Raw genomic sequence first — 12317 nt, 5'->3', positions numbered from 1 at the left:
CTAATGTAGTAGTCCTTGCTAGCTGCCAGTTTGCTGCAATATTAGCAAAAATGTCATTTATGCAACACATCTTTTACTGAAGCACATTTTCAATGGTTTCTGTATATTAAAATCTTAATTACTCCATGCTATTTTATGGAGTGTTTTATATCGAATCTGATGATTAAACTTAAAATGAAAAGGGGTTGATTTTTAAAAAGGTTCATTCAACAATGAATCAATAATTAATTTAGTCCAGCTCCGAGTGTGAGACGTCATGGTGTATAGCAGTGGTTTCCAAATCCAGTCCTTGGAACGCCTCTCCCAGAATGTTTTAGATCTCTCCTTATATAAAAAATGTGATTCAAACATTTCCAGCATTCTGGTAGAAGACTGATGAGCTTAGTCAGGTGTTTTATACAGGGAAGGGTCCAACCCATTCTGAGAGGGGGGGTCCCGAGGACTGGAGTTGGGAAACACCATCTCACATACTGATAACATCACAACTATTGTATTCATTTATTAGTTTCCTGATTGATTTTTTATTGGTACATTTATCTATATATGTATTTGAACTAAGGTCATTTTCTGCCGGTTAGTTAATCCGCTGTATACTGAGCTGTGATGAAAATGTGCCTCGCTCTTAAGTGTAATTGCCATGGTGAAGCTCCAACGATCTTGACTTTTCATAGTCGTTGTCGACTCAACGTAACCCTACAGAACTAACCCAAATCAGCTGTTCTGAAAGCAAAAACTCAAAGTTTCTCATCTCGGTGTAAATCAACAGACAAACAACTATTACAGCCACTACAGTCTTCACTTTCACACAATATTTTGAAATAAAAAAGGTAAAATTTTAATGTCCAGCTGCATAAAATCAAAACGTCAGTTCCAGCTAAAGACTGACACCTGGTGTTCAAAATCTACAACAGCTAAAAGCTTGTTCTCGCTCCAGTCTTCAACAAACAAATCATATGTATCATGTAAAGCCACGGGTCGAGCCACTACTGAAGGGACCTCTAGTCCTCGCACATCATGTGACACACGTGATTCACCTCATTACCTCATAAGAGCTGAACCATCAGAACAAGAGGCGTGTCAGAGACGAGAGAACATGTGCATGATGTCAAGAATGTGTGCAACAGAATAACAAGCAGTGACACAGCATCAGGTGGGATTCCAGAAAGGAGGTTAACTTCCCGTCAGCTAAACCCTGAACTCTGGGATGGTTAAAGCGAACTTCTCTTGCTCGGGGTGTGTCGGTTCCAGAACACGTTTGAAGAGTAAGTGTAACCAACCTCACGAAAGATACCCAGAGTAAACTCTCGCTCACAGAAACAACATGAAGACACTAAAGTCAATGGATCACAGAGTTCACGAGTCACCATGGAAACAGTCGGGAAGCTTAAAGATTTTGAGTGTAAAACAACGTGGAAGATTAAAATCTGCATCAGTGTATAAAGTGCAGGATTAAAAGACCATAAAAATTATATAATTTAAATGATATTTTTATAAAACTATTAATGCTATAAATTATTTAATTTAATATATTTACTATTTTAATACTGAAATATATACTCATCATGGCCATCTTTGTTACATAAAGTGTAGATTTGTTGATCTGAAGCTTCGTAACGTTTCCTTGAAATGAACTAACCCTGAACATAAGCTGCTCCGGAGCGGGTCATCTACAGAGAGTGGGTTGCTGTGGTTACTTACATGCCCAGAAAGTTTCCTCTGTTTTTGGAACCCGTATGTTGAGGCTATCAGCTAACTAAGCCCTTAACTTACCCAGACATGGCACATAACCAGCTTTCTGGAATACCCTCCTGTTCCGGCGTGTGTGTTTCTAACCTGTCGTGTGGTGAGCAGATAGATCGGGCTGTGAGGGGGCACCTGACTCAGTTCACAGCTCAGACCCAAAGACGTCAGTATCTCCGTCAGAACCTCATAACGGACAGCGTTGCTCATCTTCAGCTCAGAGAACCCTGAAGCGAGATGAGTGTCTGGTGCCACCTCCAAACGCACCTGAGAGAGCAAACATGACAGCTGTCAATCATCATCATCAAGTGTTTAAATCAAACATTTCCACATGTAAATGAAAGTCAACAGTTGACAGTAAACATCTCGACCAATCAGCACACAGGACGCTACCTGGCACAGCACAGCCTCACCGCTGTCCGCTCCATGAGTCACTCGAACGATGGCCATGTGCTTCTCGTCCCGTTCGTCAATCTCCCCCCAGAGCTCCACCTCTCCGGCGCTGCCGTCCTGCGGCTCCCGCACGTACATGCTCCCGCTGCCCAGAACGCTCAGCCGCAGCTCGGTGCTGTCCGATTTGTTGAAGGTCAGCGTGCAGATCTGGTCCTTCTGCACACCTCTGGGCCTCAGAGCGAGTCCGGCGGGGCACAGCGTGGACGACAGGCCCAGCACCTTCCCGCCCTGGCTCAGGTAGGACAGGAATCGCAGCTGAAGTTGTGGCGTGAGGTTGCAGTCGGTGGCGAGCACCAGCAGCAGCGCATGCTCCGGCCATGGTTCGCTCAGAGCCTGCTGCGGCTGCAGGTGGTAGATGGCGTAGCACTCCGTGTCAACGCATTCAGCCAGGAGCGAGCGCACCTTCTGGAACTGCTCCTCGCACCCACCCGTGAACACCAGCACGTTAGGCGGTTTCCCGCTCGAGTTCACCCGCCCGCTCTGACCCGAGAAGGCCTCGCTCTCCTCTTCCTCGCCGTCCGCACTGGCGTAGTCGTCCGGGAGATCCGGAATGTCCTCCACAGAAGCGAACTTCACCGACAGGATGGTGCTGTTCTCCAGCTCCAGACACTCGTGGCAGCTGGAGTGATGGAGAAGGTGTCCATCCCCGTGCCGGTGCTCGGACATGCGTTCCGGTTCCTCCTGCCGCTCCTCCTTGCAGCTCTGCGCATCCGAGTCACGTCGAGCGCTCAGGCGCAGACTGCTCTTTCTGGGGAGCGTAGAATACAGAGCGTCTTGCTTGGGTGAAAGATTGGTCTGGGCAGCCGTGGATTTTCTGCTGCTGTGTGACTGCAACAATTCTCTCAGTGTGGATTCTCTGAGCAGCACGGCTACAAGGACACCAAAACACACACACACAGAGTTTACTTCAATTCACATATGAGTACAGTGATCGAAAAACTATTCATTTCAACTCACAAACTATTTTTTTAGGTATCAGGCCATTTTCCATCAGTAGTTGATCTTCCATAAAAGCCACACCAAGACGACTGAAGTTTTCCACACTGGCTTCGGCCACGGCTCTGTACGGCTGTCCGGGACTGTGGGCCAGCGGGAGACAGTAGTCTGACCACTTTAGCACCTACAGAACACACAGGGTTACATGTCCATCAACAGACAGTTATGCATTTAAGAGCGAGGATGATTCTAGAGATGCACATGTCCATTGAAGAACATCTACAAATGACAGCAGGCATGTCTGTTGCTGTTTAAAGTTTTGTGTTTGTGGTCTGCAGGGTAGTGTTTACTTTATCATGTGTACTAGCAGGAGACGTGCAGTCTTTCAGGCCTGATGACGCCTCTATGATGAAGGTGATGTTCTCTAACCGGCGAGCACGCGCCACAGAAGAGCCCATGAGCAGCGTCCACTCGCTGAGGTCATCACACGCCTGCGCGCGCACACGCACGCGCACACACACACACACACACACACACACACAGAGAGATATGTGAGTCAATGCATGCGTTGATTGTGAGAAACAGTGAGTTTCTGTGGAGTGACGGGGTTTCTCATCACCTGCGGCTGTGAGATGTAAATGACCTTATTGCGCAGCTGCAAGAAGAGCTGATCGTCGCGCGAGCGCTTTGAGGTGTTCAGCGCGCAGAAAGTGACGCTGCTGTGATCGACGCTCAGTCTGTTTAACGCGCTGCGGATGACGCTCGTGTAATATCGCTGAAAGCGCAGCCACAGGTACATATAACACAGCGTTATGAGCATCTTTCATCACATACAGCAGCTGATCTGGAGTCCATCACTGACCCGTCCCGCGCTCATCTTTCCTTTCTCGTCTCAAAACTTCCTGTTACGTCACCGCCCACGTGTCAATCACATGATTCCTGGAGAGCTACTGGACGAACGAGGTTTGGCGTAATAGCCTGAATAAGAATGACGCATATATATCTCTTCACAAAGTCTGTTGAAACCCGCCAGTCTGCGCATGCGTGAATGTCAATGCCCCGCATGCAGACCGTCCCATCCTAACCAAACCATCCTAACCCAACTTACCTAACAGGGGCGTCACTAGGCCCTTTTTAGGGGAGCTTCAGCCCCCCTAAACTTCTGCCCAGCCCCCCTAAAAAATATTTGATTAATTAATTTGTGATCGCTTCAGTGCCCTTTAAAAACAAATTTGTAACGGCGGCGCGCTGCGTCAAGTTTTGGCTCCTCCCCTGATCTGAGTCTGCATGGATTCAGCGCGTTTTTCAGTCCGCAGGGGCGCCGAGCAGAGCGAACATCAGAGAGTACAAGGTGTGTGTGTGTGCGTGCGTGCGTGTGTGTGCGTGCGTGCGTGTGTGTGTGTGCGTGCGTGTGTGTGTGTGCGTGGGTGCGTGCGTGCGCGTGCGTGCGTGCGTGCGTGTGCGTGCGTGCGTGCGTGTGCGTGTGTGCGTGCGTGTGCGTGCGTGCGTGCGCGTGCGTGCGTGCGTGTGTGTGCGTGCGTGCGTGCGCGTGTGTGCGTGCGTGCGTGCGTGTGTGCATTTAATGATAGATTGCTATGATATGACATCTGCGTCGGTGCAGTTCTTGTAATTGCAGTTTACATAATGTTACTGGACCAATACACGGTTCGGTTTTTCATTCAATACCAGTACGTCTTCGCTACAGTGTGGTAGTTGTTTTTTCTTCCAACAAAAAATGAAGCGATTAACACCTATGAAAACATACTTTAGAAAACGATCATGATTTATTTTAATTTACTTTTTAAAATTTAAAACATATTATTGTGTATCTCGGCATTACATTGTGCAGCCATGCCCAGAAATGGTAAAATACACACATCATTGTCTGAAAGCAACAAATGGCACAGAGAGAGAAACATCACGTGGAGTTATTTTGTTTTGTAATATTAAATGTTTTTTTGTATTAAGTAATAATGAATCATTAGTGTATCATGATACATTAGAGTAAAGGGATTTGTATTTTATTTTAAGTAATTGATTTATAGAAGTCGCAAATTGATAATTCATGTTGTTATTTTTAATAAATAGAAATAAATATAGAACAGATTAAACCTATTTCCAATAGACAATTACATTAATACATGTTTTGTCTATATTCTTATTCATACACTTCTCGAATACAATGAAATAGTGGATAGCAATAAGGTTAGTAGTATAGAAACCTACCCTTATTGGGGGCTGAGCCCCCCTAAAATGAAAATCCTAGAATCGCCCCTGCTACCTAACCCATCCTAACCAAATCATCCTAACCCATCCTAACCAAACCTACCTAACCCATCCTAACCAAATCATCCTAACCCATCCTAACCAAACCTACCTAACCCATCCTAACCAAATCATCCTAACCCATCCTAACCAAACCTACCTAACCCATCCTAACCAAACCTACCTAACCCATCCTAACCTAACCTACCCTAACCCATCCTAACCAAATCATCCTAACCCATCCTAACCAAACCTACCTAACCCATCCTAACCAAACCTACCTAACCCATCCTAACCTAACCTACCCTAACCCATCCTAACCAAATCATCCTAACCCATCCTAACCAAACCTACCTAACCCATCCTAACCAAACCTACCTAACCCATCCTAACCTAACCTACCCTAACCCATCCTAACCAAATCATCCTAACCCATCCTAACCTAACCTACCCTAACCCATCCTAACCAAATCATCCTAACCCATCCTAACCAAACCTACCTAACCCATCCTAACCAAACCTACCTAACCCATCCTAACACAAAGTTCATTAGTGCTGCTGTCCGTAGCCTACATTGCATCGACTCAATTAACACAATTAATATGTAAACGCAATTATACATTATTCTGTACAAGTGAAGAGTGTTTCTTCAAAAACAAATAACCCCGTTTCGAAATCATGTTTTAATTTCATTATAACTTAATCAAAACTGCAATTTCATGATTTTACTTGGAATGCCCAACTTGATTTTTGAGCATGTATAAATCGATAACTAATATCAGCAGCAGATTTATCGCTTGGTAATGTGGTCAGCTGAGGTGTTGAGTTTACATTCTGTCTGAGTAAAACACTCAAGTCCTGTTAAAATATGATCATCGAAGACTTTTATTCAAGTTGTTTTGGAATTCGTGACTTGGAGTTATTTTCACTGCAAGGTATCTATACTTTTAGTCAAGCATATCGTTCGGGCTTACACTTCTGCGATCAAGCGTAAATAAAATATCGCGACTTTCCGATTTTAAAGGAATGTAAGAATGCGAATTTGACTGAGAGCGCGCAAAAACCGCCCGTACGCGCCCGCGCCCTCAAGTGCCGTGCGCGCGCTGGACAGTCAGTCAGTCAGTCACAGTGCGAAGATGCTGCCGGTGAGTTCACGCGCGGATCAGATGATCGGGTAAGAAGACGTAATTATTCCTCTGTTATTATCTTGTAGTTGTGATTCGTCATCACTCTGACTGTATGATGAACTCTTTACGTTAAACTGTATGATGAACTCTTTACGTTAAACTGTATGATGAACTCTTTAAGTTAAACTGTATGATGAACTCTTTAAGTTAAACTGTATGATGAACTCTTTACGTTAAACCGTATGATGAACTCTTTACGTTAAACCGTATGATGAACTCTTTACGTTAAACCGTATGATAAACTCTTTACGTTAAACCGTATGATGAACTCTTTACGTTAAACCGTATGATGAACTCTTTACGTTAAACCGTATGATGAACTCTTTACGTTAAACCGTATGATGAACTCTTTACGTTAAACCGTATGATAAACTCTTTACGTTAAACCGTATGATGAACTCTTTACGTTAAACCGTATGATGAACTCTTTACGTTAAACCGTATGATGAACTCTTTACGTTAAACCGTATGATAAACTCTTTACGTTAAACCGTATGATAAACTCTTTACGTTAAACCGTATGATGAACTCTTTACGTTAAACCGTATGATGAACTCTTTACGTTAAACCTTATGATGAACTCTTTACGTTAAACCGTATGATGAACTCTTTACGTTAAACCGTATGATGAACTCTTTACGTTAAACCGTATGATGAACTCTTTACGTTAAACCGTATGATGAACTCTTTACGTTAAACCGTATGATAAACTCTTTACGTTAAACCGTATGATGAACTCTTTACGTTAAACCGTATGATGAACTCTTTACGTTAAACCGTATGATGAACTCTTTACGTTAAACCGTATGATAAACTCTTTACGTTAAACCGTATGATGAACTCTTTACGTTAAACCGTATGATAAACTCTTTACGTTAAACCGTATGATAAACTCTTTACGTTAAACCGTATGATAAACTCTTTACGTTAAACCGTATGATGAACTCTTTACGTTAAACCGTATGATGAACTCTTTACGTTAAACCGTATGATGAACTCTTTACGTTAAACCGTATGATGAACTCTTTACGTTAAACCGTATGATGAACTCTTTACGTTAAACCGTATGATGAACTCTTTACGTTAAACCGTATGATGAACTCTTTACGTTAAACCGTATGATGAACTCTTTACGTTAAACCGTATGATAAACTCTTTACGTTAAACCGTATGATAAACTCTTTACGTTAAACCGTATGATGAACTCTTTACGTTAAACCGTATGATGAACTCTTTACGTTAAACCGTATGATGAACTCTTTACGTTAAACCGTATGATAAACTCTTTACGTTAAACCGTATGATAAACTCTTTACGTTAAACCGTATGATGAACTCTTTACGTTAAACCGTATGATGAACTCTTTACGTTAAACCGTATGATAAACTCTTTACGTTAAACCTTATGATGAACTCTTTACGTTAAACCGTATGATGAACTCTTTAAGTTAAACTGTATGATGAACTCTTTACGTTAAACCTTATGATGAACTCTTTCAGTGTGTGTATGTCTCTTTCTCGATGTTATACTGCAGTTGTCCTGTGATGTGGAGACCATGGGATCTCTCAATAAGACAGACACAATTTATTAAAGTAATGTATTGATTTTTTTAATACACAAAACATTAATTTCAACACATGCGAACGCAAAAGAGTTTTATTTTGGAAATGCACATGACTTTCCCCACTGTGTTTAGATGATTTCCAGGCGTCCGGGCAGAGTTCAGGTGTCTGAAGAAGCGTTTCATCATCCTGTGAGGTGAAGAAGATTAACAGAACATCACTCACATTTTAACACAGAGGAGACACAAGTGTTGTTTGTCATTCACAGGCTGTTCCTGCCCAGATCCAGAATGCAGGAATATCTGTCTCATCTCGGCAAAAAGGTTTTGGACAGTTTTCCAGTTCAGGCAACGCTTCACTTTTATAATGATGAAGATTCTGAGGATGAAAGCGACGACACACATTCTAATTAAAGTCTCTGAACTCAACTAAAGCTGCAACACGAGCTGAAATAAAGGGAATGAAGCGTACAGCCTTCAGGAAGCACATCAGTGTTTAGGAAACATGTATGTTACAGAACAACATACGGCCATGAGACCCATCAAAGTGAAACTCACCTTTGACCTGAAGAAGACCTTTCTTCACTACATCATTTCATGTTCTGAGCTTATATTGCCAAATGTAATGTGTTTTGGTCTATTCTCAATTATTTTTTGAGAACAATTTCATTGATTTATTTCATATTGTCTTCATTTGTGTCAAATTATTGTACAGTTGCATTGTCTATTAAATAAATAAATCAAGAATATGGTTTTGTATCATCCAGTGTTTATTTATAGATTAATATAGCAAATACATATAGTAAAATATTGTAAATGAATATTCCTCCCAGAATTCTTTTTAGGAAAACCACTTTGCTGTTTAAATTATACAAGAAATGAATGATCATTGTTTAATAGATAACAAGTACAGGTAAAATGTCTAAGACTAATAATTACTTTTGTATTATTGTTTTAAAGTGAGCGACACCATATGGAAAGAAAAATAATAAAGCAGCAGAACTTAATTCTTGAACCGGCCCTCCAGCAACACAGAAGCAGGGCATGAGAGGGAGACAGTGGTGAGGTCGCGGGGTCACAGGTTAAATGGTGACTGCCCACCCGACACCAGTAATCTATTTACTCATCATGAGGGTTATCTAGAGTTCCTTCACCTGTCTGCAGGTAGAGACGCGGGGCGGCTTGGGCAAGCACAAGCAGGTCGATTCTGCAGATAGTGAAAGATGGGCAAATAGTGAGATGACCGTTTCACTTCTAGTCTAAGGAGACAATGGTCACAGTCTAACCTCACACCATTTTCCTGTTTCATGACAAATTCTGGATTTGAAAAAAAGAATCCAACTTAAGAATGAAGCACAAATCAGAGCCTCAGTTAATAAGTTTACATCTCACACACAGGTTGTTGAGATAGAGAGCAGCCTATAAAAAGGTTTCATATTATTTGTATTTGGCTATTTCACGTCTGTGCTGTTTTATATGAACATGTGCAAGTGCATGTTATTGATAAAGATTCACTAGCACTTTACTGTCACTCAGTGACGCACTGTCTCTATTTCACTGTGAGGGCTCGTACACACATTACGAAGGTTCATCTGAAAGTCAAATGTCGGGCCTGTCACGGGCAGCTGATGGATGCGATCTGGTAAACCCTGAGCAAACGCCACACGTCTTGAGCAGCGTGGACGGGCCACAGCAAGAACACTAGACATGATCAAACAACAGCGTCTTGTTATGACTCGTGTTGATGGAGGTAAAACACGTGATTTAATTCGCTGATGGAGACGTCTCCGAGTCTGAGAATGGCTCCTTCTTGATGCTCCTCCACACGCTGACTCTGAGCATAGTGGTCTAAGACAAGAGAACATCATGATGCCCATCAATACTTATTGGAAACACGTGATAATGCAAAATATGAACAATATCTGAAATGATGTTTTGTAACATAATGCTGCTGATGTGTGAACTCTCTCTTCACCTGTGATGTTATCCACTGATCCCAGTGCAGCCGTGTTCATCAAGTTCACCCCAAACAACAGCACAATGCATGTTGCCACGGTGACCAGCAGGTATATGGGAGCGGCCAGAGCCCAATATCTGTGAATAAATCATCTCTGTATGGTCAGTATGATGTGTGTTAGCTAGTGTAAAGAAACACAAGACAACAGCTTCACTTCACTTACTTCTGAGGCCAGTACGTCAGTCCAACTGAATGAAGCCAAACCTCAGGAATAAAAGCCCACACTAAATACAGTACTGACGACACAAAACACACAACATTGATCTCTACTAGACGTTTACTGCGAGATGTTTCATTGAAGATGAGATCAAGCAGAAACTTACAGAATCCAAACTGAGAGGCCAGAAACAGCACAAAGCCATAGATGGCTCTCTCTGGTGAAGGAGACGGAGAATTCTCCATCATAACAAACACACACACATTTAACACCCTCAATACATTTAAACACACATGTTAGATCTTGACCTGGATACCTGCTTTAACTCTCTATTCATCGCTGGATGATGTTACTATTAGAGCGTCACGAATCTTCTTCGTGTGGTGTTTAATGGCGGTTGGCAGTCCTTCTGAATGGCGCGTTTCCGCCAACTACTGGATAGGAGTGTGAAGCGCATAACGGTTGGACATTTGGAAACCAATACATTAATGTTTAGTGCAAAGGTATATTATATTCTAGCAATCATTCTTGTTTCTTTTAGGAAAAAAATTGGTTCATACAAAATTCTAGATTGTTTTGGTCCAACCTGAAGTGAGGTACCCACAATTCACAATTCCAGGGACCCGTTTCAATAAGGAGGTTCAAGCAACATTTACATTTACATTTACATTTATTCATTTGGCAGACGCTTTTATCCAAAGCGACTTACAAGTAGTTTTCTACAGTGACACATTACTGCAGAGCAATCAGGGGTAAGGTGTCTTGATCAAGGGCCCTTCAGTCATGACCTGCTGACACTGAGATTAGAACCGGCAACCTTCTGATCACAAGCCCAACACTCTAACCATTAATTTACTCAGATAATCTCTACTCTGAGTTTTCTGTTTCAGAACAGCTGGTTTCAATGAGTTCAATCCACTCTGAGTAAATTTACTCTAGGTTTAAAAAGACATCATCAATTGAGCGAAGATAACACGATTCACCATGGCAACGCCACCTGACAAAAAGTGCTCCGTTTATTTCTCGCCAATAGAATAGGAGGCACTGTATATATATATATATATATAGAGAGAGATTTTTGTCATGTAGGTGCAATCCTTCTGCAATAAAAAGAACATGGCAGCAGCTGAAAATGAAATATAAAAACATCCTTCAGTCCGGTGAGTTTAAATGCTCTTGCTAGTAGGATGGGAAATGTTTGATATATTTAATAAACTGGCCTTGAAAGTTATGAGGACATGAGAACCGAGCACTGTGGCTGTAGAAGACAGAAAACTGGCCGTGCTCGCCCCTGATCCAGCTGTGTGTAACGGAGGTCAGCTAGTGAAGAGCTGTGCAGTGTGTTAGAATCACTCCCGACCAACAGAGACGCGACTACAGACAGACTCTATAGCAGGGGTGTCAAACTCATTTTAGGGTAAGGGCCGGATGGAGAGAAAAGTGACAATGTGCGGGCCGAATCACCTTTTTTAAACCATATTGCACCAAATTACAAATGAATTAGCAAAAAAACTAGAAAGACATACTGTTCTGTAAAAGGTGCATTTAATAAATCCTCAGAACGGTTCAATAACACTCTTATTCCTCTTTGAAAAAACTATTTTGTTTAGGTAAAGGCAATCAAAACCCTTTCCTTTGAATATGAATATTTTTTGTCAGATACTTTTTAAACTAGTAATGACAAAAATGCAACAGACTCTATTTGTGTACAGACGGTCACATTAAATATGAACCATACAAGCTATACAATATAATTCACTAATAGGAAAAACTGCCTTAACATATTTAACAATTAGTACAGTAGTACAACTTCACTTTGGATATGAACATTAAATATATACTAGAAATTCCCTTTAACAACAAAAGATCTAGATCGCATCTGCATTATGATTTTAATTCCTGACATCTCTTTTCTTCAACCACATCAATCTCATGATGTCATTTATCTGTCTGTTTGTGAGTCGAGAGCGCAGGTTGTTAATGTTCATTACCGATTCTTGA

The 12317-nt window shown here is 41.9% G+C and overlaps 2 protein-coding genes across 6 annotated transcripts in view; both read right to left on the bottom strand.

Annotated features, from left to right (window-relative positions):
* hlcs (holocarboxylase synthetase (biotin-(proprionyl-CoA-carboxylase (ATP-hydrolysing)) ligase)) overlaps positions 1-4518 on the bottom strand; it is a 6978-nt gene extending 2460 nt beyond the window's left edge. The window contains exons 1-5 of one of the 2 annotated variants that reach the window (XM_079448761.1): positions 3749-4518; positions 3480-3620; positions 3151-3313; positions 2134-3062; positions 1834-2007 (exon numbers count right to left, since the gene is read on the bottom strand). In XM_079448761.1, the coding sequence (XP_079304887.1) occupies positions 1834-2007; positions 2134-3062; positions 3151-3313; positions 3480-3620; positions 3749-3949 (1608 nt within the window). In that variant the 5' untranslated portion in view covers positions 3950-4518. The remainder of the gene's footprint in view (positions 1-1833; positions 2008-2133; positions 3063-3150; positions 3314-3479; positions 3621-3748) is intronic. The other variant, XM_079448762.1, reaches the window with a different exon arrangement.
* Positions 4519-8890: 4372 nt separating this feature from the next.
* Positions 8891-10758, bottom strand: pigp (phosphatidylinositol glycan anchor biosynthesis, class P). 4 transcript variants are annotated; one of them, XM_079448757.1, is made up of 5 exons: positions 10633-10758; positions 10483-10555; positions 10323-10395; positions 10118-10236; positions 8891-9990 (listed from the first exon to the last, which is right to left on the bottom strand). In XM_079448757.1, exons 1-5 carry the CDS (start codon positions 10651-10653, stop codon positions 9872-9874), a joined length of 405 nt encoding a protein of 134 aa, XP_079304883.1. In that variant the 5' UTR covers positions 10654-10758; the 3' UTR covers positions 8891-9871. The 4 variants fall into 4 exon arrangements, with proteins under 4 accessions (XP_079304883.1, XP_079304884.1, XP_079304886.1 ...); XM_079448760.1 differs by having other exon boundaries at positions 8898-9990; positions 10323-10363; positions 10633-10731; XM_079448759.1 differs by having other exon boundaries at positions 8898-9990; positions 10323-10363; positions 10483-10533; positions 10633-10722.
* Between the last annotated feature and the right edge of the window lie 1559 nt (positions 10759-12317).

The sequence above is a fragment of the Barbatula barbatula genome, assembly GCF_947034865.1.
Source record: "Barbatula barbatula genome assembly, chromosome: 24".
Lineage (NCBI taxonomy): Eukaryota > Metazoa > Chordata > Actinopteri > Cypriniformes > Nemacheilidae > Barbatula > Barbatula barbatula.
The sequence above is the reverse complement of the archived record's forward strand: the minus strand, read 5'-3'. Positions and strand labels throughout refer to the sequence as shown.

Excerpts from the sequence above, each read along its gene's own strand:
- pigp (XM_079448757.1), bottom strand. The coding sequence starts at position 10,653 with ATGAATAGAGAGTTAAAGCAG. Across the intron at positions 10,556-10,632 it reads TGAATAGAGAGTTAAAGCAG|AATTCTCCGTCTCCTTCACC; the intron begins GTATCCAGGTCA and ends GTTATGATGGAG. Across the intron at positions 10,396-10,482 it reads GGCCTCTCAGTTTGGATTCT|TACTGTATTTAGTGTGGGCT; the intron begins GTAAGTTTCTGC and ends TTGTGTCGTCAG.